The 25,446-nt window shown below is 47.3% G+C and overlaps 1 protein-coding gene across 3 annotated transcripts in view; it reads right to left on the bottom strand.

Annotated features, from left to right (window-relative positions):
• The window catches only part of ACACB (acetyl-CoA carboxylase beta), a 102,353-nt gene that overhangs the window by 74,443 nt on the left and 2,464 nt on the right, over positions 1-25,446 (bottom strand). For 2 of the 3 annotated variants that reach the window (XM_036276378.1, XM_036276379.1), the window contains exon 2: positions 21,051-21,694. In XM_036276378.1, coding sequence (XP_036132271.1) covers positions 21,051-21,685 — 635 coding nt within the window. In that variant the 5' untranslated portion in view covers positions 21,686-21,694. Of the gene's footprint in view, positions 1-10,537; positions 10,723-21,050; positions 21,695-25,446 lie in introns of those variants that run through there. The other variant, XM_036276380.1, reaches the window with a different exon arrangement.

The following is a 25,446-nucleotide window of genomic DNA, read 5'->3' as shown; positions in this document are numbered from 1 at the left end:
CGCTGAGCCAAACTGGCCAGGGCCAAAGAGAGAATCTTAAAAGCAGCAAGAGAAAAGCAGTTAGTTACCTACAAGAGAGCTCCCATAAGACTGTCAGCTGATTTCTCAAAAGAAACTTTGCAGGCCAGAAAGGAGTGGCAAGAGATATTCAAAGTGATGAAAAGCAACGACCTACAATCAAGATTACTCTATCCTGCACAGCTATCATTTAGAATCGATGAACATATAGAGTTTCCCAGACAAGAAAAAGCTAAAGGAGTTCATCACCACCAAACCAGTATTATACAAAATGTTGAAGGGTCTTCTTGAAGGCGAACAACAACAAAAATATGAACAATAAAATTACAATAAATACATATCTATCAACAATGGAATCTACAGACAAAATGAGCAAGCAGAACAGAAACAGACTCATAGATAACAGAGAACTTTTTGTTGCTTGCCAAATGGGAGGGGGTTGGGGGGTTGGGTGAAGAAGATGAAGTAATTAAGAAGTACAAATTGGTTGTTAGGCTGATGAACCTCAAAGGGAAGGGGGGAGGGAGGGCGGGAAGAGATAAACCAAAGAACTTCTATGCATATCTGCATAACCAACGGACACAGACAAGAGTGTGGGGAAGGCAGGAGGGGGATGGGATTGGGGAGGAGGGAGTCAATGGGGAGAAAAAAGAGGGGACATCTGTAATACATTCAACAATAAAGATAAGTGTAAAAATAAAAAAAATAATAAAAAATCTCTTTGCTGTTATTTGGTGGGATTTTGACAGAAGCAGAATCCGGCAGGAACATTCAATCCACTCTCTTAATCCAGCCATGGGGTATGAACTGGGAGTGGCCTGCCAGAAATTAGGTTAGAGGTTAACCACCCAGAGGTGTGCCCAGAAGCTGTCCTCGGGCATCTTGGGAGGCTGGGACTGAGTGGGCTCTGGGGGCCAGAAGTTTAGGTAAAAAAACTGACTGATCACAAGGGGCACTGCCAGCACACCACCGTCTTTTGTCTGAGCAATGATCAGCAAGGCTGGAGAAAAATAAGCAGTTGGGGAAGAAAAACTCCATTTTATGAGCAAACTGAGGCCCAGCTAGGTAAAGGGGTATCCAGCAAGTCACTGGGCCTGGGGCTCTTTCCATCACACCAGGAAATGTTGGGTGTGGGTTCTGCTACAGGTTTTTTAGTTTTATTTTTTTGTTAATACTCACTTGAGGATATCTTTTCCATTGATTTTTAGAGAGAGTGGTGGTGGTGGTGGGGGGGGATAGAGAAAGAGAGAAGCCTCTATGTGAGACACACATCATTGGTTGTCTCTCACACGTACCCCAACTGGGGCTGGGGATGGAACCTGCAATCCAAGTACGTGCCCATGACTGGGAATCAAACAAACCCTTGACCCTTCAGTGCACCGGCTAACGCTCTAACCACTGAGCCACATGGGCCAGGGCCATTTTCTGCTACATAGAGTCTCTGTCCAGTCCAGTTTCCCTTGAGAAACCTGCAGCCTGCCCATCCCCCACCCCCAGTGTGGGCCACCAAAGGCTCTGTTTATCAGAGATAAACAGACTTCTAGGCCAGGGGAACAAACAGAAATGGACTCTGCCTCTCAGGAATGCCTGCACCTTTCGCTTCCCCCTCCTCTTCTCCCCTCAGGGTTACCTTTGTCTTTCTCTCTCCTGAGCTCCAAGGGCCCTTCTTCTGCCTCTAGAACTTGTTTCCTGAGGCTGCGCAGCCCACCTGGCCACCTACTACCTCTAACTTTCTTTCTATTTTTTAAATCCTCACACGAGGATATTCTTCCACTTATCTTCAGACAGAGTGGGAGGAAGAGACAGAGAGAAACATCGATGTGAAAGAGACACACCAATTGGTCGCCTCCTGCATGACCCCAACCAGGGCCGGGGACCGAACTGCAACCGAGATACGTGCCCTTGATCGAATTGAACCTGAGACTCTTTGGACCATGGGCCGGCGCTCTAATCGCTGAGCCAAACCGGCCGGGGCTACCTCTGTAACTTGCTAAATAAACTTTCTTTTGTAATTTGAAAGAGAGAGAGAAATGGAAGACAGAAGCCAGTTGGGTTTATACGCCGCTAGAGGACTTGCACTCGCAGTTAAGACTTTCTCCGTTCCGCAGGCCCCCGCGCGGTGCCCGAATGAATGAGCAGGTGAAGATCAGTGATCCTGGCCCTTGGGACGGAGCGCCTCGCTGCCTCCCGTGAACAGCAAGCCGATTTTCTTCTAAAGCCTCCTCGGACTGAACTGCTGCCTGCACCAGGATTCAGAAAGGACTCTGGAAGGTCAACATCATCTTGCAAATGTGAACAGTGCTTTTATCATACTTACACTTCACTGACCAGTAAGAACTTCAGCTCCTTTTTTACAAACTTTATTTCCCTACAAAAACAGGCCGATTTGGCCTGGGGGCCATAATTTGCAGACCCCTGATCTAGGGAAATAGATACCAAAATGCTAACAGCGGTGCCCTGGCCAGTTTGGCTCAGTGGTTAGAGTGTCGGCCCTCGGTCCAGAGAGTCCCGGGTTTGGCCCCCATTAGAGGCATGTACCTCGGTTGCAGTTTGTCCCCCGAGCCCGGCTGGGGTTGCAGCCAGTCGATGTGTCTTTCTCACATCGATGTTTCTCTCTTTCTCTTCCTCCCTCTCTTCCCCTCGCTCTACCTAAGGATGAATGCAAAAATGTCCCTGGGTAAGGATAAAAAATAAAAATAATAATAATAATAAAGAACAAACAAAAAACAGTGCCTACCTCAGGGTGGTTTCTGGTTTCTCTCTCTCTTTGCCTATATATGTTACATTTATTTTCATTAAGAAAAAAGCAATTAATTGTGTAATAGGGATGCAGAAGGGCATGGCCACCGTGGTATCCGTTGAGTAAGGCGCTCAGTTTTTCTATCTCTAAAATGAGGATAGCCCTGGCCGTAGCTCAGTTGGCTACAGCGTCGTCGCGATACGCCAAGGTTGTGGGTTCGATCCCCGGTCAGGGCACATACAAGAGTCCACCAGTAAATGCATGAATAAGTGGAACAAGTCAATGTTTCGCTCTCTCTTCCTTCCTCTCTAAAATCAATCAATAAAAATTTTTTTCATAAATAAAATGAGGATAACAACACGGACCAGGCCGGTTTCCCATTTGCCCACTCCCCCTCACTTGGTCCACAGCCTTTCCCAACTGGCTGGCTTGATCATTTGGCTTCAGAAAGTCTGAAACATCCCATTTCCATACACACGAACACTAAAACTCTACCAACCTGACCTAAAGTACAACAGAGAAAACCTCAGCCATCAGAAGAACCACTGTGTGGGAACACCATTCACGATCTCCATTTTGATTTCAAAACCGGCGACAGAGCCCTTCCCTCAGGTGGGTCCCAAACCCATCACAGCCAAGGAGACAGGTGAGCATACACATGCTGCCCAGTGGCTTTTTAAGGCCCCATCTCTGGGCCGGTGGCTATTTTTACTTGTCTTTGATAAAGTTGGAAGCCAACCGACATTGGCTCAGGAGGGCTGACCTTCGGCTGGCATCTGGCAAGTGCGGAAGGTGACATATTCCATGGTGACTTTGGAAATGGTTTCAGGTGGAATCAACTACACAGCAGAGCTGTTGGCCAAACACCCAACAGTCAGCTGCTGGGGCACAAGACCAGGGCGAGCTGCTCTGGGAGGGAGGGAGGAACATTCTCGTCCCCACGGAGCAAGCGAGGGGGCTTCCCACTGAATCCCACAGCCCTGTGCAGAGGAAGCCATCATCGCCTGCTCACAATGAGGAAACTGAGGCTCAGGGAGGCCCTGACCCAAGTCACCCAGCTGGCAAGCAGAAGAGCTGGGCTTCCAATGCGACTCTATCTGACCCCCAGGATCTAATTCTGAGGCAGAAAGCTATCTGAGATAAATGGAAACACCTCTATTGCCCGGACTTTCAACAAACCAGCACTTAGTTCTGGCCGGTTTGCTCAGCGATTAAAGTGTCGGCCCGAGGACCAAAGGGTCGCGGGTTTGATTCTGATCAAGGGCACATACCTCGGTTATGGTTCAGTCCCCGGCCCTGGTCAGGGTCATGCCGGAAGCAACCAATCAATGTGTCCTCTCACATTGATGTTTTTCTCTCTCTCCCTCCCTCCCATTCTATCTGAAGATAAATGAAAAAATATCCTCGGGTGAGGATTTTTAAAAAATAAATAAAAAACTATAGGATTTATGTAAAAAAAAAAAAAAAAAAAAAAGGCACTTATATTCGAGATACAGTACTATGTGTCTTGCACAACTCTCGAGTGGGGCGGTTTTGCTCTCCAGGGACACACAGAGATGTCTGCAGGCATGTTGGGTTGTCACAACTTGGGGGGTGCTATTGGCAGCTAGTGGGTGGAGGCCAGGGATGTTTTTCCACGTCCTTCAAAGCACAGGATAGCCCCACAGAAAGAATTACAGGACCCCAAAACTCAATGGTCTGCAGTTGAGTCACCCTGGTCGACCAGAGCCATCCTGCCAGGCTTGGAGTTTGGAATCTACTATTTATGACCTGTGTAAGCTTGGGCAAGTTGCTCCAGTACTCTGTGTCTCGGTTCCTTCATAGGATGAAATATTCAACAATATTAATGGTATCCGCCTCATAGAGTGTGTGTCCAGGGTTCATGGCCTGCGGTGAAGAGCTCTGGCTCAGGTGTCTCTCTGCAGGGGAGCCAATATAAGAGCCCCAGGATGGCCCTGGCCAGGTAGCTCAGTTGGTTAGAGCATCGTCCCCATATGCCAAGGTTGCTGGTTTGATCCCCGGTCAGGGCACAGACGAGAATCAACCAACGAATGCATGAAAAAATGAACAACAAATCAATGTATCGATGTTTCTCTCTAAAAATCAATAAATAAAAATTAAAAAAAAAACAAAACAAAAACCCCAATATGGAACCATCAGACTAGGGCCCTGGCACCTACCAGCCCTAAAGTCCCTTACCTCTCTTTTCTTAGTGCAAAAGAGAGGCGATGAGCTAACAGAAGTGAAGGCCTTACTGTTATCACCACACGAGAAGTGACATTGCATAGCCCAGTGCAGGCTAACTTTGACCTTTTCTTTTTGTTGTCGTTGTTGTTTTTAAAATAGGCCTTATTTATTTATTTTTATTTCCTCACCCGAGCGTATTTTTGCATTTCTCTTCCGATAGAGCGGGAGGGAGCAAGGGAGGAAGAGAGAGAGAAACATCGACATGAGAGGGACACATCGATTGGCTGCCTCATGCACGACCCCAACTGGGGCCGGCGACGAACCACAACCAAGGAATATGCCCTTGGCTGGAATCGAACCCAGGACTCTTTGGTTCGCGGGCCAACACTCTAACTGCTGAGCCAAATGGCCAGGGCTCTGACCTCTTCTTTGGGCTCCAGATAAATGGACCCATGGAAATGTCTCAGGCCACCTGTCCCCTCAGTGCCTCCTGGGATCGCCACTTTGGCTAGGCCAAGGGTCAGCCTACGAAGACCCAAGGGCTAAATCCAGTCTGCCATCTGCTTTTGTACCTCCCACAAGTGAATAATGGTTTTTACTTTTTTTTTTTTAATCCTCACCCAAGGATATTTTTATTGATTTGGGAGAGAAATATCAATGTGACAGAAACATCAATTGGTTACCTCTCGTACCTGACGGGGGATTGAACCTGCACCCTGGATATGTACCCTAATCAGGAATAGAACTCACAACCTTTTTGGTGTACAAGAGGACACTCCAATCAACCGAGCCACCCAGCCAGGGCTGGTTTTTACATTTCCTAATGTTTGAGAGAGAACTGTATTTTGTAACACATAACAATTATATGAAGTTCAAACTTCACTGTTCGTAAATAAAGTGTGATTGGAACACCGTCAGGCCCACGCGATCACATATCATCTATGGCTGCTGGTGCAGTAGACAGCAGAACTGAGCAGTTGTGACGGAAACCGTATGGCCACAAAGCCGAAAATATTTACCGTCTGGCCCTTTATGAAAACAGTTCGCCAACTTCAAGTCAGGCAGCGGTTTTCAGCCCTGACTGTACACCTCATCATGTGACAAGCTTTAGAAAAGATTAGCCCCGGCCCTACCTGGACTAATTAATTGGCGTACCTGGGGGGAGGGTCTGAGGGCACCCAGGCATCTACATTTTTCCAAAGTTTCCCCAGGAAATTCTAATGTACAGGCAGGATGAGATCCACAACCAGCATTGCCACACAGGCTGCTGGCCATGGTTCTGAGAATTCCCACGGCAGGGCTGTCAATCAGCATGGATTGGGGGCATTGTGGGACTCACTCTTCTACCTTCCCTTCCCCAACTTTACTCATCCCATTCAACTCAAATCACTTCCAAGAAGCCCTTCTCCAACCACTTTTTTTTCCCTTTATTGATTTGAGAGAGAGAGAAAGGGAGGGAAAGAGAGAAACATCGATGAGAGAGAACATCGATTGGCCGCCTCCTGCATGCCCCCCACTGGGGATTTGGCCCACAACCTGGTCATGTGCCCTGATCAGGAACCGAACCAGCAACCTCTTGGTGCATGGGTCAATACTCAACCCCTGAGCCACACCAGCCGGGCCCTTCTCCAACCACTTTGACCCACATGCATTTCTCCATTCTCTGAACTCTGGCCCTGTTTGCACAGTGAGGGACGCTAGTCAGCATTTGTGATCTTGCCTTCCTATTAGTTCTGGTTCCTTAGCAGACAGACCAGCCTTTAGAACAGGATCCCAAAGGCCTCTTGACTCCACAGACCTCTTTCACAACAGAACTGTCGCTCCTGCTATCAGCTGTGCAAATGTTTGTGCTGACCTGTGACAGCACTCCAGGCCAGCTTCTCCTGAGTGCTGCCCATCAAGCACAGTGCTCGGCTCCAGTGCTGGGCAGTCTCAAGAATCCTGGAAAGGCCTATGAGAATTAGCATCATCGACAAATGAGGAAACTGAGGTCAAAGGGTGGATGGCATTTGCTCATCACACAGCTCAGTGGCAGAGTGGGGCTAACTCCATCTTTTTAGCAACTCTTAAGCTAGAGGACCATGCAGTGACCTAATAAAGCATCTTCATATTAATATAAATGTGGTGACTACCTGGCCTGAATTTGCAGGGACAATTCCAATTTCTTACAAGTTTATTCTTTTGAATTAAAGTGGTTTATGAAAGGTATTTTTTGTTTTTATTTTTAATTTTATTTTTGTTACAGATGTTTCTCCTTTTTTACCCTATTGACACCCTCCTCCCCACTCCCCCCACCCCATCCCCAACTTTGTTGTCCAAGTCCATTGGTTATGCGTACATGCATATGAGTTCTGTAGCTTATCTCTTCCCTCCCCCCACCACCCCCTCTTCTGAGGGTTGTCAGTCTGTACCCTACTTCCACTTCTCTGGGAAAGGTATTTTTTTGGATTCAAGTGTACAATTAAATGTGATTCAAGCCCTGGCCAGTTTGGCTCAGCGGTTAGAGCATCGGCCTGGGGACCAGAGAGTCCCGGGTTTGGTTCCCGCTAAGGGCACGTACCTCCATTGCAGTTTGTCCCCGGCCCCGGTTGGGGTCGTGTGGGTGGCAACCACACGATGTGTCTGTCTCAAATCGATGTTTCTCTCTCTCTCTTCCTCCCTTTCTCCCTCATACTCTATCTGAAGACAAATGCAAAAATGTCCTCGGGTGAGGATAAAAAACAACAACAACAACAACAACAAAAATGTGATTCAACATTTGCCCAGCCGGGTGCTCAGTTGGTTGAAGCATCATCCCATGAACCAAAAGGTTGCAGGTTCAATTCATGAACAGGGAACATACCTAGGTTGCGGATTCGATCCCTGGTCAGGGTGTGTGTAGGAGGCAACTGACTGATGTTTCTCTCCCACATCGATGCTTCTCTGTCTTTCTCTCTCTCTCCCTCTCCTCCTTCTCAAATGAGTAGACACATCCTCAGGTGAGGATTAAAATAAACAAGTTAAAAAAAAAAATGAATGTGATTCAACACTTATGTGTTAGACTTTTGAAGTAAAGAGTTTGATAGATCAGAGAAGAAATGTATCCTTTGTAGGCCATGTAGCCTGCTTTGGGTGTTTTTGCTGGAGGACTTAATTTAGGGCTCTAACTGTGGAAGAAGTGTGACCTCCGTCCATGCTCAACAAAAGACTCCATGCATAAGATCAGAACTGTACTCCCTACCCCTCTGCAGGCCCTTTGCTTAGACGTACACTGAGCGCCCCCAGGAGGGCCCTCCGAAGACTCTGTTAGCTCCTCTTCAAAAGGACCAACTACAAGGTCAGCCTCCCTCCTGGTGGCTGACCACATGCCTGGGACATGTCTCTTGCCTTTTCTGAATGCCACATGAGAGGAATTAAACCACCACTGAGTTCCTTCCAGCTCCAAGAGTCCTGCCTCCCTGGCATGCTCATGAGTTGCAGTGACTAGTTTTCAGCTAAGTTCTTTAATCTTCTGACTAGTCCAACATTAGGAAGGAAGGACTCTCATTATTAAAGCTGTGCTCCTTTTTTTTTTTTTTTTTTTTTTTAACTCCTCACCTGAGGATATTTTTCCATTTATCTTCAGATAGAATGGGAGGGAGAGAGGGAGAAACATCGATGTGAGAGAGACACATAAATTGGTTGCTTCCGGCACGACCCCAACCAGGGCTGGGGACGAACTGCAACCAAGGTATGTGCCCTTGGCCGGAATCAAACCCAGGACTCTGGTCCATGATCTGAAGCTCTAACCACTTAGCAAACTGGCCAGGACTGAAGCTGTGCCCTTAAAACAGTAGAAACTGGCTGCCTATAGAGAGCCCTTTGGACAACAGACTGAGTATGAATGTGGGTTATGTTCTCACTGGTACTGAGAGCCTCAGTTTCCTGGTCTGTAAAATGGGGATGACAGCACCCACTTAACACTCCCTGGTGGTGGTGAAAAGATGCATGAGCGTAAACCTACAAAGCGTTCAGCCTGGCATACTGAAAGCACACAACCAACCAATAGTAGCAGTTATTACTGTTGCACCCCATAAGCCTTGAACTTGAATTACTGAGAAAACTCCCAGCTCCCCCATTGGATGGAGTTCCCAGCAGGCAGAGGTCATATTTCTCAAGCATTTTATTTTATTTATTTATTTTTAATCCTCACCTGAGGACATTTTTCCATTTTTTTGTTCAGATAGAGTGGGGAGGAGAGAGAAGGGGAGAGAGAGAGAAACATCGACGTGAAAGGGACACATCGAGTGGCTGCCACCCGCACAACCCATCCAGGGCCGGGGACAAACTGCAACCGAGGTACGTGCCCTTAGCAGGAACTGAACCTGGGTCTCTGCAGGCCAACGTTCTAACCACTGAGCCAAACCGGCCAGGGCCAGTTTCTCAAGCATTTTAAAGGAATACTATGAACTCAGTAAAAAGCATGATGTAAAACAAAGGCTGACCAATATATTCTGTAAAGGACCAGATGGTAAATACTCTAGGTTTTATGGCCCAGTCTCTGTACCACTATTTACTTAGCTCTGCCCTTGAAGTTTGAAAGCAGCCATAGGTAATACATAAATGATAAGCATGGCCATGTTCCAATAAAACTTTATTTGTAGACAATGAAAGTTAAATTTCATGTAATTTTTACTTATCACCAAACAGTATTCTTTTGATTTTTTTTAACCATCTAAAAGTTAAAAACCATGGTTTACTGGCAAACCACACAAAATTAGGCTGCAGGCCATAGTCAGCTGAGCCAATGGTAGAATACTTAGTGTCAAGTAAAAGAGCAAGTTACAGTACAAGATGTTCTGTATGCTTTGAATTCATACATAAAAACATACCTGCATGGAGAAAAAGGCTGTATGGATGGATACACAGCAACGGTTAATAAACACCATGGGGGTGTTTTGTTCCTTTCTGCTTATCCATAATTGTCTGAATTTTCAACAACAAACGTAGCATTACTTTGGTAATTTTTTAAAATGCAATAAAAAGAAGACAAGGAAGGAAGGAAGAAGGAAGGGAGAAAGAAAGAAAGAAAGAAAGAAAGAAAGAAAGAAAGAAAGAAAGAAAGAAAGAAAGAAAGAAAGAAAGAAAGAAAGAAAGAAAGAAAGAAAGAAAGAAAGAAATCTAGCAGGTGGGTCTAAGAAGCTCTCAACACACAGAAATGCCTACACTAACCTGCTCAGAAAATAAGCTTAAACGTGATGCCTACCCAGGTGCACGTTGATTGGCCCCTGGCTTCACAATCACCAGGTTTCAAAGAGACCTGCCTTCCACAATCATCATCTTTATCAAGGCTATGGGGAGGAAGAGGGGGAAACGTAGCCCTCGCCAGCCAGTCAACCTCGAGGCACCTGTGTGCTTCTGCGTGCCCTCCTCCAAACACCACTGCCAAATCGGGCCTCCTCGCCAACCGCCAAGGCCAGCTCGTGTGTTTGCAAGCGGGCTCCATCTCCCCAGCCGCCAAACTGGGGTGGTACTGGGAGCCTGACTTCACGGCGGGTAGCAGGAAGCGGGGAGAGCGCTGCATTACTTTGTAAACGATAACTTGACGGTCATTAAAAGTGCAGGTTTACTTACTTTACTTTGTGATCGGGGAAACAGACTTTGCACTTGGCGGGACTCATGCTGACCGCCCCGCTGGCCAATCCCACCGGACTCCTGCCGGGGCGCAGAGCATGCGTCCCCCTAACCCCCTGAAGCAGGCCCAGGGCCCGGGGCCCAGCGGGGCAACCAGGTCGCGACCAGGAGGCGAAGGGACGGTCCTAGACTGCCTCTCGGGCCGAGTTGTGCAGAAGCCTGCAGGCGCCCAACTCGGCGCTGCGCTTCCTCCATCCCGAAATGCCTCTTGAGTGCAAGTGTCCGGGGCGGAGGCACCGCCCAGACCCCGCCCTTGCCCCGCCCCCAAACGGACCCCTCCTCCCGGGAAGGCCCCGCCCCTCGGACTCTCCAATCGCAGAGCCGCAGCTGACCTTGGGCGCCGGACGACAGCTGCCCGAGAAAAAAGACGTCTTGGCTAACTGCCTCCCCAGCTCCCCTGACTGCAGGAGCAGACAGAGCTCTAGAACGGCCTCCCCCTGCAGAGTGGCAGCTGCAAAAAACTGGCAAACAGTTAATGTGCTTCCATGCACCTACAGTAGGGAAGTGGTGGAAAATGTGGGTTATCTGAAATGTGAGTCAGCTGTCATCACGTGCCTGGTCAAAGCCCCGTAGTCAACTTTTAGTTTCCAAGTTTCTGAGTTCCTGTTTCCACCTCTACTCCCACGGACACGTTTGCGTCATGCCCCTTCCTCCTCCCAGTGAACTTTCAAGCTCATACTTTGAACCATCTGGGTCCCCTTCTAAAGTGAGGGCCTCCTAGACCAGGAAGGCTCCAGACAACCTGTGACCCCTAACTAAACTTCTTTCAGGTAAGACGAACATTTACTGAGTGCTTTTTTGTGCCTTTGTCTCATTTAACCTTTGCAGCAATCCTATTGTGTTTTTGTTTTTAATTCCTCACCTGAGGATACTTTTCTACTTATTACAGATAGAGTGGGAGGGAGGGAGACAGAGGGACAGAGAGAAACATCGATGTGATAGAGCCACATCAGTTGGTTGCCTCCCACACGACCTGACCAGGGCTAAGGACAAACCGCAACAGAGGTCTGTGCCCTTGACCAGAATCAAACCTGTGACTCATTGGTCCGCGAGCCCATGCCCTAACCACTGGGTCAAACCAGCCAGGGCCCTACTGTTTTCATTCCCATAATGCTGAGATGTATGTTGTCCAAAGTGAGAACTGGTTACTTGAACCCAGGCAGAATGAATGAATGAATGCTTCTCCAAGTAGTCATAATAAATGAAAAGGATCCAAAACACTGCCTAGAAAATACTGCAATAATAACAACTGTAGCCCATGTTCATAGCAAACAAAAAACAGATAATGTAAATGTTTGCCAATGACTCCCTTCAAAAAACATAGCCAGGTCCACACCTCCAGGGGGTGCCATCTACATGACCAGAAAAGGAACAGTGACCTCCCACTGGGGTTGTATTAGCAGCCCTGCCTGAGGGCACTGGTTAGTTGTACTTTGACCATATATTAAATAATGTTTCAACAATAAGTTAAAAATAGGCCCCGGCAGGGTAGCTCAGTTGGTTACAGCATCAAGGTGTGGGTTCAATCTGAGTTGAATCCTCCATCAGGGCACATATAAAAATCAACCAATGAATGCATAAATAAGTGGGACAACAAATCAATGTTTCTCTCTCTCTCTCTCTCTCTCACAAATTAATAAATTAAAAAAATACAATAGATTAAAATAATAAAACATATGAACAAAATTCTTATCGTCTTTTTTTTTTGAACAAAATTCTTCATTCAGAATTTCTAGAACATACTTTGTGGCCTCGTTTTCAGCCCCTCCAAAAAAGAAACCCACCTTAGGCTGATTTTTTTTTTTTAATTTCAAACAAAACCTAAAAAGTATTAACCCCCCCTCCCCTCCATGACCCAAATTTAAATGTAACCACCTCAAAATAGGGAAAACACTCAATCAGAAAATGAAGGTATTTTAAAACACCCTACCCTACCTCCAAAGTCCGTCAGGATCCTGCAGGAGAGAACTCTCACCCGTTCACTTGCATTGCTCTAGGTTTTTATTCTCTATTGACAAAACCCCAACATCCTTTGAACACTGTGTGGATATTTAACTCCTCTGCTCACACATCGTAACACACCTAAGCTTTACCCAGGGCTCTCAAGAAAGGGATTTCATTTAGATGGCCGGGCCTTGCGTGTCAGCAGAGTGCCGATGACTTGGGTTGTTCTCTACCTGCGTTATTAGGGAATGAAAGACGAGAAGGAGAGAGTAATAGACACTGCTGTGCACACCACCACCGTTATACTTGGTGTCTCGTGCTGTATGGCCTTCTCCTCGGGCTTATCAGAGGCTAAATTTGACTTGCTGGTATTGCAGAGGGAAAACCCAGGTTGGCGACAGCATGTGCGCACACGCACACGCACACACACACACACACACAGTCAACAAGAAAATGCACATGGAAGTGACTAGCAGCTTGGTGAAAAGACTTGAGCAATGACTGACCTCAGGCCTGTCCCTACTTGCTGTGTGACCCTGAGCAAACCCCTTCTCTCCACTTCCTCTTCCATAAAATTACTGACATATAATGTGCTTTTGTAAAAAAAATAAAACAAAGCAATCCCTTTCAATATAGGATGGTGGAACTATTACAGTAAGTAGAGAGCAGAAGTGATAAACTTTTCTAAAACAGGATGCCGACGCTTCAGGGGAAAGGGAAAAAGAAGAATGTTTAGTCACTCTGTACCCTGTATTAATTTAATGGCCAACTTCCCGGGGACCTCAATATTCATTCCACAAACAGAACAATGAAAAGACAGGGATCCCCTTTATCCCTGGCTCCCAGAGAACATCTTAGGAGCTAAAGAGATTTGAAATAGGGATTCTGTCAGTCCCTTCCTAAATTAATAAATGAATAAATTAAGACATCATAGAAAGATCCACTGCATTCCATTTAGAGAATATGTATAGCAAGTTTAAAGTTTTATGAGCCGCTCTACTCGGAGCTGATGAGAAGAGGTATGGACAGTGACCATGAACAGGAAGGGGCGGGGAGGTGCCCACTGCAAGCCCACCCAGGATGCTGTTTGGGATAGGAAGGGTGATACAGCTCCCAGGTGTCAGTTTCCCATGTGCCTTCACTCCCTAGCAGGGCTCCCTCCTTCACCTCCAGACCCCATGGACCCTCACTTGCCTTCCCAGGATCCAAGGCGTGCACTGCAAATCTCTAAAACTCAACACTCCCGCGTGGAAATGAGCATTCTGGGAAATGGCATTCTGTGTGCTGGTTTGTATTTTATCCTGTATCAGGGACACTTCACCTGCCTTTTCTTTTTTTTTTTCTTTATTGATTTTTAGACAGAGAGGAAGGAAGAGGGAGAGAGAGATGGAAACATCGATGAGAGAGAACATCGACTGGCCGCCTCCTGCATGCCCCCCACTGGGGGTCGGGCCCACAACCTGGGCATGTGCCCTGACCCAGAATTGAACCGGCGACCTCTTGGTATATGGGTTGACACTCAACCACAGAGCCACACTGGCCAGGCTTCACGTGTCTTTTCAATCTCTCTTCCTCCTCAGTGGACACAGGTTGCTATACCTTAAAAGTATAGTCCTGGTGTGCTGTGCGAACAGCCATGACCTCAGGCAAAACCTTTGGGAGATGCCAACTCAAAGGATGGCAACAGAGGCAGCCCAGGGCCATCCACTCCCAGCACTTCCTCCCGTATGTTCCCAACTCACTGCCAAGGTAGACCTACTATTATCCTGCTTCGACACAGAAGAAAATTGCATCTCAGAGAGGTCATGGGACTGCTCTGAGATTTGAACCCAGACTTGTCTGACTGCAGGTCCTGGGCCCTGATGACACTGTGCTTTGCATTTAACGACAGTGACTGCATGGGGACACTGCTTTCAGTGCTGTGCTCACAGCAACTCAACTAAGCCTGACACTGGCCCAGTGGGGTAGGTGCCACTGTGGCCTCATTTTAGAGGACACGGAGGCGCAGCAAGGTGACAGCTCAGCCCCAGGTCACATGATGGCTGAGTGGAGGAGTCAGCAGGCCAGTCCTCAGTCAGCTGGCCTCCAGTGTGAGTGCTCTCAACCACTCCACCGCCCTTCCCACCTATGAAGGGAAATGTTCTGGGCTCACGGTGTCTCAGTCCTCACCCTGTCCTCCCCCTGAGGACAGGGGCCAGGTCTCATCGTCTGTGTCCACAGTGCCAAACTTAGTGCCTGGCACCCCCCCAGCAGGGCTGCAATAAATGCTTCCAGGCCAATGAATGGAAGGGACAGCCTCAGCTACTCCACTCGACCATTTCATCTCTTAGCTTGTCATTAACTTGCCTGGAACACAGACCCTCCACAGTAATTGGTGAAAGAGAAAATGGTTATAAATTAACATGCTTTTTCCAATTTTGCAGCTGCTCTCTTTTCCCCATCTCCGACCCCCAAGTACCCCTCCACACATAAACAGAAACAAAGACAGTTAGAGTCACAAAGGATCTAGGAGCCATGCAGTCTGGCCCAGAGAGGGTAGTTGATGTCCCCAAGATCACACAGCTGCACGGTTGCCTGATAAAGTGCCCTGTCTCCTGACTCTTCCACTAATGGAAATAACGAGTTGGAAGGAGAGTGGAGGTGCCTTTGTTGGGGCCCAGGTCAGGTGCATCGATACTGGGAGTTTCCAGACCACTTTCTAAGCTGCATCTGGTGAGGGTCTGGGTTCAAATGGTGCTCTGGCCTAGGCAATCTTGCTGGGAGACCTTGGACAGATCCCTGAACCTCTCTGGGACTCAGCTTTTTTTGTTTCTTTGTTTTCTTGTTTTTTATCTTCACCCGAGGACATTTTTCCATTTTTTGTTCAGATAGAGTGGGAGGGAGAGAGAGAAAGAGAGAGAGAGAGAAACATCAACGTGAAAGGGACACATCGAGTGGTCGCCACTCGCAGGACGCATCCAGGGCCGGGGACAAACTGCAACTGAGGTACGTGCCCTTAGTGGGAACAGAACCCAGGTCTTTCTGGACCTGACGCTCTAACCACTAAGCCAAACTGGCCAGGGCTGAGCCTCAGCTTCTAATCTAGGAAGTGAGATGACTTGTTAACTCCCCCCACCCAATAGTTCTTATAATGTTTTATTATTAAAGACTTTTAGAACTTGTTATAACAATATTTACAGCAGAAAGTTAGAAAACACAGGAGAAAATGGAAATTTCTGATAATCATACCACATAGAAACAATGGTTATTAACTCTCTGGAGACACCCCTTCCTGCCACACACACATTTACTAAAGCGCAAGCTTTTTTCCTTTTCTTTTTGCTTACTATGTGCCAGGAATGTTCTAAGCATGTTACATGCACTTGTCCACATCCTTTTTCCAAAATCCCCAGGGCCCCATGGGCTTTGGAATTGGAGACTGTTTTGCCTTTTGGGGTTTTTTTTTTTTTAGGAAGTTACAACTTTATGTAACACCTTTTCACATTAATATTTCTGCAGAAGACATGCATATTCACACAAAATGGGATAAAGATAAATAACTTCACAACTACTCCAGGCAGGTTTGCTATTAAATGAGTTCACCGCCAACTCATGAACTTGAGTTTTGTAACTTTAGAATTCAGGGCGAAATTGCACAATCCTGAGCCCAGCCCAGCCCACGCAGTCCACACCTGCAGGTCACAGGGCAGCACCATAAGGGTGACAAGCTAGGAGGAGGCGGCTTGGAACCTGCTATGTTACCCCAGGCCCACTCTGCCCTAACCACACAGCTGCTTGGTAAACAAAACAGGGCAACCCTGTCTGTCACCTTTGTTTTATAGTATGTGCATATCTATTTTGCCACATGACGTCATGTTCTCATCACCTCTATTTCTAAGGGTTGCATGGGAATTCCAACCCTCGAGGACAGTTTCTGTCCGCAAGGAAAGGCCAAGTCCTAAGCCCTGGCCTAAGATGAACCCAAAAGCAAAGAGATTGGGTTGGGGAGAGACCTGAACAGACAGCACAGAGTCATTGGATCTGTCATTTTAGCCAGCCCTTGTCGGGTAGGAAAATGGATGGGAAGGGGGAGATTACCTAACCATATTAAAAGCAGAAGAAAAATTCAGAATTGGAGTTTAATCCCAGAACTAGTCTACGAAGTCACAAGATTGCTACAAAAAGAATTTTATGCGCACATTCTACATCTGCTAAAGAACAATAGAATGTCTATTCACGCATTCATGCATGCATCCACCCATTCACCCAGCCATTCCCAGACTCATTCATCAAGTGTTCTGCAAGCCGGAAATACAGAATCCTGTCTTGGACAAGCTGGGGTTGTTCATTTCATTCATGCATTTGGCAAACATTTATCCAGAGTCCACGGTGAGCCGGCACTAGGCTAGGTAGCGGGGGATAGCAGAGACCCCGTTTGCATGGAGCTTTCAGAGACAGGTAACAACTAAGTAAACACTTTCAACAATTAAAGAAATAGTAAATAAATAAACAACTAAGTAAACAAATAAGGAAATTAAAGACATCGCCCTGGCTGATTTGGCTCAGCAGTTAGAGCATCAGCCCGAGGACCAAAGGGTCTCAGGTCTGATTCCTGGTCAAGGGCACGTACCTGGGTTGCAGGTTCGATCCCCGCCCCAGTCGGGGTCATGCGGGAGGCAACCAATCAATGTGTCTCTCTCGCATAGATGTTTCTCTCTCTCTCCCGCTCCTTCCCCATCTCTCTCCTCCCTCTCTTCCATTCTATCTAAAAATCGATAAAAACATATCTTTGGGTGAAGATGGACCAAAAAAAAAGATATAATCTCAAAGACTGATGAAGTGTGAAAACAACACATCACATCAAAGCGATGGATCAAGACACTGGAGGCAAGGGGGGAAACATGAAAAGTAGGAGTGGGACAGGGAAGACCCTTGGAGGCGCAACTCTGATAGGCACACGCTGGAGGTGGAGGCAGAACGGGCTACAGGATGTACAGGGCCCAGGGCAACATGCAGAGCCCCTCATCCAAAAGTCAATCATCACAAGACAGTGACAGCAGAGCCCTCAGCCAAGTGCACAAGGCACTGTGGGACTGCACAGGTCACGGCCACCGAGCAGGCCCTGGTGGGAGGTCTACGGCATGAAGAGGAAAAGGGAGTATTTCCATTCAGCGGGCACAGCAAAGACCCAGAAACAAGCTGAGTTGTGAGTATTCTGGGATGGAGAGGGCACAGTGGGGAAAAAAAGGCTCCTTTCGAACCAATTCAAAGAGAGCATCCCTCCAGCCCTGGCCGGTGTGGCGCAGTTGGTTGGAGCATCTTCCTGTATACCAAAAGGTTGTGGGTTCAATCCCTGGTCAGGGCACACACAAGGAGCAACCAGTAAATGCCCTGATAAATGGGACAGCACATTGATGTTTCTCTCTCTAAAATCAATTTTTTTTAAAAAGAAAGCACACTGTGCTTTAAGCAGAAACCAGCAAAGACCCCTCAGAATGGTGGTTGAAGACAGCGAGTAGAAATTTGGGAGACTTACTCCCCTCCATATTTTTATTTATTTTTCCTTTATTGATTTTAGAGAGAGAGGAAGTGAGAAGAAGAGAGAGGCAGAAACATCGATGAGAGAGAACATCGATTGGCCGCCTCCTGCATGCCCCCCACTGGGGATCGGGCCCACAACCTGGGCATGTGCCCTGACTGGGAATCGAACCGGCGACCTCTTGGTGCATGGGTCGATGCTCAACCACTGAGCCACACGGTGCAGATTCCCCTCCATATTTTAACTTACCATTTATCAGGTGCTTTATTCTCTTGCTAAGTACCTTAGAGACAGTAGTTCATCTAATCCTGATAACTTTCTGGGAATCCAAGACTCAGAAGCAAATAATATTATGATTTTGGCAAGGCTTTCTTTGGCTTGCTAAATTCTTAATTAGCACCAGTAAAAATAATCCCCACAGTTGTTCCTTCTTACCCATTAGGGCTGGATCTTCACGAATACAATAGCCAGCAGCCACATGAGGCTATTTCAATTCAAACCAATTAAGACCAACACTTTCAATTCAGTTCTCGCAAGCCACATGTGACTAACGGCTGCCACGTGAGGCAGTACGGTTCTAGAGCACTCCATTCTAGAACGTTCCATGCTAGAAAGTTCCATTCCAGAAAGTTCTGTTGGCCTGCTCAGGTCTCGTTTGAAAGTTTCTTCTTCTAAGAGCTCTTCCCTGACCTGACCGCATCCTTCTAAAATCGAGCCCCTCAGGTATTCCCTCTCCTGTACCGCTTCCTTAGCATTAGACACATTTGGAAACTGTCGAATGGGCTTCTTCGTTTATTTGTACATTTCCCATCTTCCAGTTAGGATGGTCCCTCCTGCTTCCCGCAGCAGCTATTAAGATATTGTGCCAACCCTCTTACTTAGATACCACTTAGCTCCCCCAGGGCACGTCCACTTCTAGCCTACTCTCTGATGTTTGTCAGTCTCGGTGAATGGTTGATTAAGCTGCTGTCCCTAATCGCTGCTGACATTGCCACACTGAGGGAAAGAACGGGGTTCGGAGGGGACAGAATGTTGGACGTTACTGGAGAGAGCACACGGTGGCATGGCAGAACCTGGGGTCTGCAGCCCACCGAACCTGGCCTTGAAACTCGGCTCTGCCACTTCCTAGCAGTGTGATCTTGGGAAAGGTACTTCACCTCTCCGGGCCTCAGTTTTGTCATCTGTAAAATGGGCTCTACCACCAACCTTGTATCATTGTTATAAGAGATACCTGGGTAATTTGTATAAACTGTAGGTAGAAGTGGGGGTAGGAAAGCTCTGGGTAAAGAAGTGGGTGCTGGTGGGCAGAGGACAGGCCGAGAAAGGACCTGGGGAGGAGTCTACTGCTTATTAAGCACCTACTGCCCTGGTCATCATGGCTCAGTGGTAGACTGTTGGCCCTCAAAGCAAAGAGTCCCGGATTCAGTTCCGGCCAAGGGCACGTACTTTGGTTGCGGTTCGTCCCCAGTCCTGGTTGGGATTGTGCGAGTGGCAACCAATTGATGTGTCTCTCTCACGTCGATGTGTCTCTCTCTCTCCCTCCCTCCCTCTCTCCCTCCAGTTCTATCTGAAGATAAATGTAAAATTATCCTCAGGTGAGGATTAAAAAAACAAAACAAAACAAGCACCTACTGTGTATCAAACGCTGTACATACTTTACAAACATCGTCCCTTTTTATCCCTTCAATACTTTGCAGATGAGAGATGGGGGGGTGCCATGCCCAAGGTCACACAGTGGGGGTAGCAGAACCGGGGTTGAACCAGGTGTTCTCTATACCAGACCCTCACTTCTCTTCCTTTAACCCTTCTAGAAGCTCCGAATAGTGTCCCCTGGAGATCGTCAGCTCAGGAAACACTTGCGTTTTCTTTTTTCTCTCTCTCTTACTTCCAGTGACCAGGGTTAAAACTAAGTTCACTGGGAACATGGGCCCCTACTGGAGAGCCCATCTCCTGGCCCAGGTTTCTCTCATTTTGGTAGAGCGAATACGAGAGCTGCTTAAAAGAGCAGCCAGTGAGATGCCAGCCCCGGGGAAGACAAACTGGACGGAGAAAGGAACACTGGAAGGGAGCAAAGCTCTCCCTGGCCTGTGAGGTTATGGTTGGTGCCTCCTGTCTTTGCTTTCCTATGCTCCCCAAGTTTTCTACCTGGATCTACTGTATTCCATTTGTAATTTGGGAGCAAAGGTGACAAAACTTGATAAGAAAACCAAACCGAAAATAAAGCCACCACCTGCATCCCTGGGCGAGTCCCACCCGTAAGGGACCTGTTTCCAACAATCCAATCGACAAATATGATTACAGTATTTGGGTTTCTGCTGTTTAGGCATCCCTGGGGAAAGGCCTGCTTTGCGATTATTAGCTACCTGTTGAGTGAATGAATGGATCAATGAACAAATAAATGAATGTCTCTTTAGGAGGCAGGGAAACTGTCCTGCCCTCCAGGCTCCCATCATCCCCTGTGGCTCTTGCCAGCCTTAGCTCATCTGGCTTCAGTTATAACTAGTTACATGCAGGGTCATCTTCCCCCACGAGCCTGAGATTGTCTAGAAAGCCAGTTCCCTGTACATGCAGCAGATGTTTAAGAAGTGAGTTTGAGCCTGGCCAGTGTGGCTCAGTGGTTGAGTATCGACGCACGCACCAAGAGGTCGCCAGTTCGATTCCCGGTCAGGGCACATGCCCAGGCTGTGGGCCCGATCCCCAGTGGGGGGCATGCAGGAGGCAGCCAGTCGATGTTCTCTCTCATCAATGTTCCTATCTCTCCCTCTCCCTTCCTCTCTCTCTAAAATCAATAAATTAAAAAAAAATTAAAAATTGAAAAAAAGAAATGATTTTGATAGGAAGAAAGACGAGAAGGGTAGTGTCTCCTGCTTTTCACATGGCCACCCTGGAAATGTTGGCATTTGTGGGTGTCTCGACAGAGCGGGGAAGGGTGCAGACCTCTCCTAACTCTGCGCCAACCTGCTGGTTACAAGGACACAAAAGGCACATTACCTCATAGTGGGGACGAGGGTCTCCGAGTCTCCTGCAATCCGAGCAGCCTCCAAGGTCAGGGCCCCCAGGCTGGCCCTGCTGCCCCTGCGGGAAGAGTCCCGGACCGAGCCAGTGCCTGGGTCCTCATCAGAGGAGTTGTCGTCGAAGGAGCCCAGGATGAAGTTAGTCATCAGTTGCCTCTTGATGTGCGCCTGCTTCTGGTCCTCTTTGGAGAGGAGTCTGGATCGGGCCTGGGGCTTGGCTGGCGAGGACAGACCATTGGTATCTGGGGCCTCCAGGCCTTGCGTCCTTGTCCCACTGGCTGGGGAGGCATCACGGGAGGGAAGGGGACTTTTGGGGGGATTCCGATGTGGGGGTGGCCGGGGGGCTCTTTGCCGACAGGCATCTTTGGGGCCCTCTGGGGAGGCTGGCTCAGGCGGGTGAGGAGTCTTGGGCAAAGGGCTGTTGTCTCCCTTTTTCTGCTGTGGCTCCTCTGTGCTGCCGGCCGCTGGGAGGGGCTCCCGGCTCGGGGCAGAGCTCGCCTCCAGTTTACTCTTAGTGACTGGCGTGGAGTCTGTCATTTTGCCCCAGATTTTTAAGCAGGAAAAAGTCAGGCAGGAGAAAATCAGACACAATAGAAAAAGCAGCAGAATCATTCAAAAAACCTGTGAGGAGAAAAGGAGAGATGCTGAGATGCTTTAGCAGTGGTTCTCAACCTTCCTAATGTATGAGGAATTTCATGCAGCTCCTCCTGTTGTGGTGACCCCCACCCATAAAATTCTTTTCGTTGCTACTGTTATGTCTTAGGCAACCCCTGTGAAAGGGTCCTTCTCCCCTCTAAAGGGGTTGCGACCCACAGCTGAGAACCGCTGCTTCAGGGTCTACGTAACCGAGTTATTTCTCTCTTAAAGGAGCCGGTGGGGCGAGAGGCAGTCGGAGTCTGTGTACTGGGTCGAGAGAGCTGGAGGAGAGAAGCATCAGGCAGAGCAGAGAAGGGTCCTTCTCCCGGCTTCTGCCCATCATGTGCTGTGGTCTTGGGTTCTTTAACCCTTCGAACTCTGGGTTTCTCACCTCTAATTTAGGTGTACTAACACATACTCACTGTAAACATGCATGTGAGAGAGAACTAAATGAGATCATGTATATTAAAGGGCTCTGTTACAGCATCGTAATATCCAGAAAGTAGAAACAATCCAAATGTCCATTAACTGATGAATGGATAAACAAAATGTGATCTATCCATACAATGGAATATTATTTAGCCATAAAAAAGAATGAAATGCTGATACATACTACAACATTCAAGAATCTTGAAAATATGCTAAGTAAAATCAGCCAGTCACAAAACACCTCAGATTGTATGTTTCCATGTAGATGGTATGCCCAGAATAGGCAAATTCACAGAGAGAGATGATTACTGGTTGCTGGGGCAACTGGGATAAGAGTGACAGCTAAAGGGCACAAGGTGTCTGTTTGGAGTGATGAAAATGTTCTAAAATTGATGGTTGCACAACTCTGTGAATGTACTAAAAACCACTGAATTATACACTTTACATGAATGAATCTTATGATGTGTGAATCTCAATAAAGCTGTTATCTAAAAAAAAGACTCTTGCCCGGCCAGTGTGGCTCACTGGTTGAGCGTCGACCCATGCACCAAGAGGTCTCCAGTTCAATTCCCAGTCAGGGCACACGCCCAGTTGTGGGCCCAATCCCCAGTGGGGGGCATGCAGGAGGCAGCCAATCAATGTTCTCTCTCATCCATGTTTCTCTTTCTCTCTCCCTCTCCCTTCCTCTCTCTCTGAAATCAATAAAGAAAAAAATTTTTTTAATAAATAAAAATAAGAAAAGACTCTTCACTTGCCCTGGCCGGTTTGGCTCAGCTGTTAGAGCATTGGCCTGCGGACCAATGAGTCGCGGGTTCGGTTCTGATCAAGGGCATGTACCTCAGTTGCAATTCGTCTCTGGCCCTGGTTGGGATCGTGTGAGAGGCAGCCACTAGATGCGTCCCTTTCACTCTGTCTGAACAAAAATGGATAAATGTCCTCTGGTGAGGATTTAAAAAAAAAAAAGACTCTTCACTATATTCTGATCTGTAGATATAAGGGGACTGTGGCTTCTGTCATGATCTTCATCACCATCATCATCATCGTATTAGTACTATAATCATCACAGGAGGAGGAAAGGCAGCTCACCTATTTCTTCATAGCGCTAGTACACCTGCTGTGGGGTATGTTTACAAACAGAATGAAAGCTCAAGGTCAAGGACAGCCTGTTCTGTCCAAGTCTAGAACAGCACCTGGTACAGAGGGAGAGCTGAACAATGGACAGAGGGTCATTGTGTTGAATAAATGGATTCAGACATTCTGACTTCTAACCCATGCCTCTTCCCCCCACACTGACCCTGCCCTATTGATGAGTAGATAATTGTTATTTGAAGGAAATATTGTTATGAAGCTAACAAACAAAAACACAACCTGAACATGTTGAAATTTGGGAACCACGGTTTTGCTACAATTATATGATAAAAGCATTAAAAAGGGATCTCAATGCTTAAGCCTATCAATTTGGTATCTAAAAGGGTTTTTTTCTTTTTTAGTTTCAACACAATGTTCTTTTTCTTTTCTTTTTTCAATCCTCACCCAAGGGTACTTTCATTGATTCTTAGAGAGAAAAGAAGGGAAGAAGGGAGGGAGAGAGGGGGAGGGAGGGAGGGGGAGAGAAAGAGAGAGAGATAGACACAACATGAGAGAAGCATCAATCAGTTGCCTCCTGTACGTGCCCCTGCCAGGAACCAGGGATCAAACCTGTAACCTTTGGTATACGGGGTGACGCTCCCACCAACGGAGCCACCTGGCCAGAGCTCAACATGATGTTCTCCAGGGAAGCAGAAAAGTTCTCAAGATTTCCCAGAACTATATGGTCCACATACTTCTTGCACACTTTGGGCAACAGAATTTGCCAAAATGTTGTTGTCAAGGGTACTTTCTAGGTAATATACAGGGTCAGAAGGTTTTTTTTTTTTCTGTTTTTAAGACCATCAAGTTTTGGTTTTTTTGTTTAATTTTTTTTTTTATCCTCACCCGAGGACATTTTTCCATTTTTTGTTCAGGTAGAGTGGGAGGGAGAGAGAGGAACAGAGAGAGAGAGAGAAACATCGATGAGAAAGGAACACATCGAGTGGCTGCCACCCGCACGACTGACCAGGGCCCGGGACAAACTGCAACCGAGGTACGCACCCTTAGCGGGAACCGAACCCGGGTCTCTCAGGACCGCAGGCCGTCGCTCTAACCGCTGAGCCAAACCGGCCAGGGAAAGTTTTTTTTTTATCCTCACTCAAGGACATTTTTGCATTTATCTTCAGATAGAGTGGGAGGGAGAGAGAGGGAAAGAAAGGGAGAGAGAGAGAGAAACGTCAATGTGAGAGGGACACATCAACTGGTTGCCTCCCGCACGACCCCTGACCCGGGCCGGGGACAAATCACAACCAAGTTACGTGCCCTTGGCCGGAATTGAACCTGCGACTCTGGTCTGCGGGCCGACGCTCTACCACTGAGCCAAACTGGCTAGGGTGTAAAACCATCTTTATTCTAAGGTGCCATGATCCTATATGGAGGAAATCCAAAGAACCACCACCAACAACAAAAAAACTAAAACTAATAGAAATAATTAAACAAAGCTGTAGGATACGAGATCAACACACAGACATCAGCCGCGTTTCTATACTTCAAAAATAAACAATCTGGCCCGGCCGCTGTGATTCAGTGGTTGAGCGTGACCCATGCACCAAGAGGTGGCTGATTCAATTCCTGGTCAGGGCACATGCCCAGGATGTGGGCTGAATCCCCAGTGGGGGGCATGCAGCGGGCGGCCAATCCATGTTCTCTCTCATCCATGTGTCTCTCTCTCTCTCTCCCTCTCCCTTCCTCTAAAATCAATAAAAGAAAAAAATACTTTTAAAAACTCTTACAATGAACAAAGGACTTCAATAGATATTTTATCAAAGTAGATACACAAATGGCCAATAGCTCATGGAAAGATGCTCAACATCCTTAGTCACTATGGAAATGCAAATTGAAACTACAATGTACCACTTCACACCCACTGGGATGGCGGGGGTGGGGGGTGGGGGGGGAACAGCAAGTATTTGGTGAGGATGTGGAGAAACTAGACCCCTTGTACAATACTGGTGGGAATGTAAAATGGTGCAGCTACTGTGGAAAAGTCGGGCAGCTCCCCCCCAAAAGTTAAACATGGAATTACTGCATGACCCAATAATTTCACTCCTAGGTATATTCCAAAAGAACTGAAAACAGGGACAAACACATACATGTACACATGTGTTCACAGCATAAACTTTCCATCTTTCTGATGCCCAAGCCTTGCCCTAACCTCTGTACCACTGACATTTGGAACT

Source organism: Molossus molossus, unplaced genomic scaffold (assembly GCF_014108415.1).
Source record: "Molossus molossus isolate mMolMol1 unplaced genomic scaffold, mMolMol1.p scaffold_m16_p_22, whole genome shotgun sequence".
NCBI lineage: Eukaryota > Metazoa > Chordata > Mammalia > Chiroptera > Molossidae > Molossus > Molossus molossus.
The sequence above is the reverse complement of the archived record's forward strand: the minus strand, read 5'-3'. Positions and strand labels throughout refer to the sequence as shown.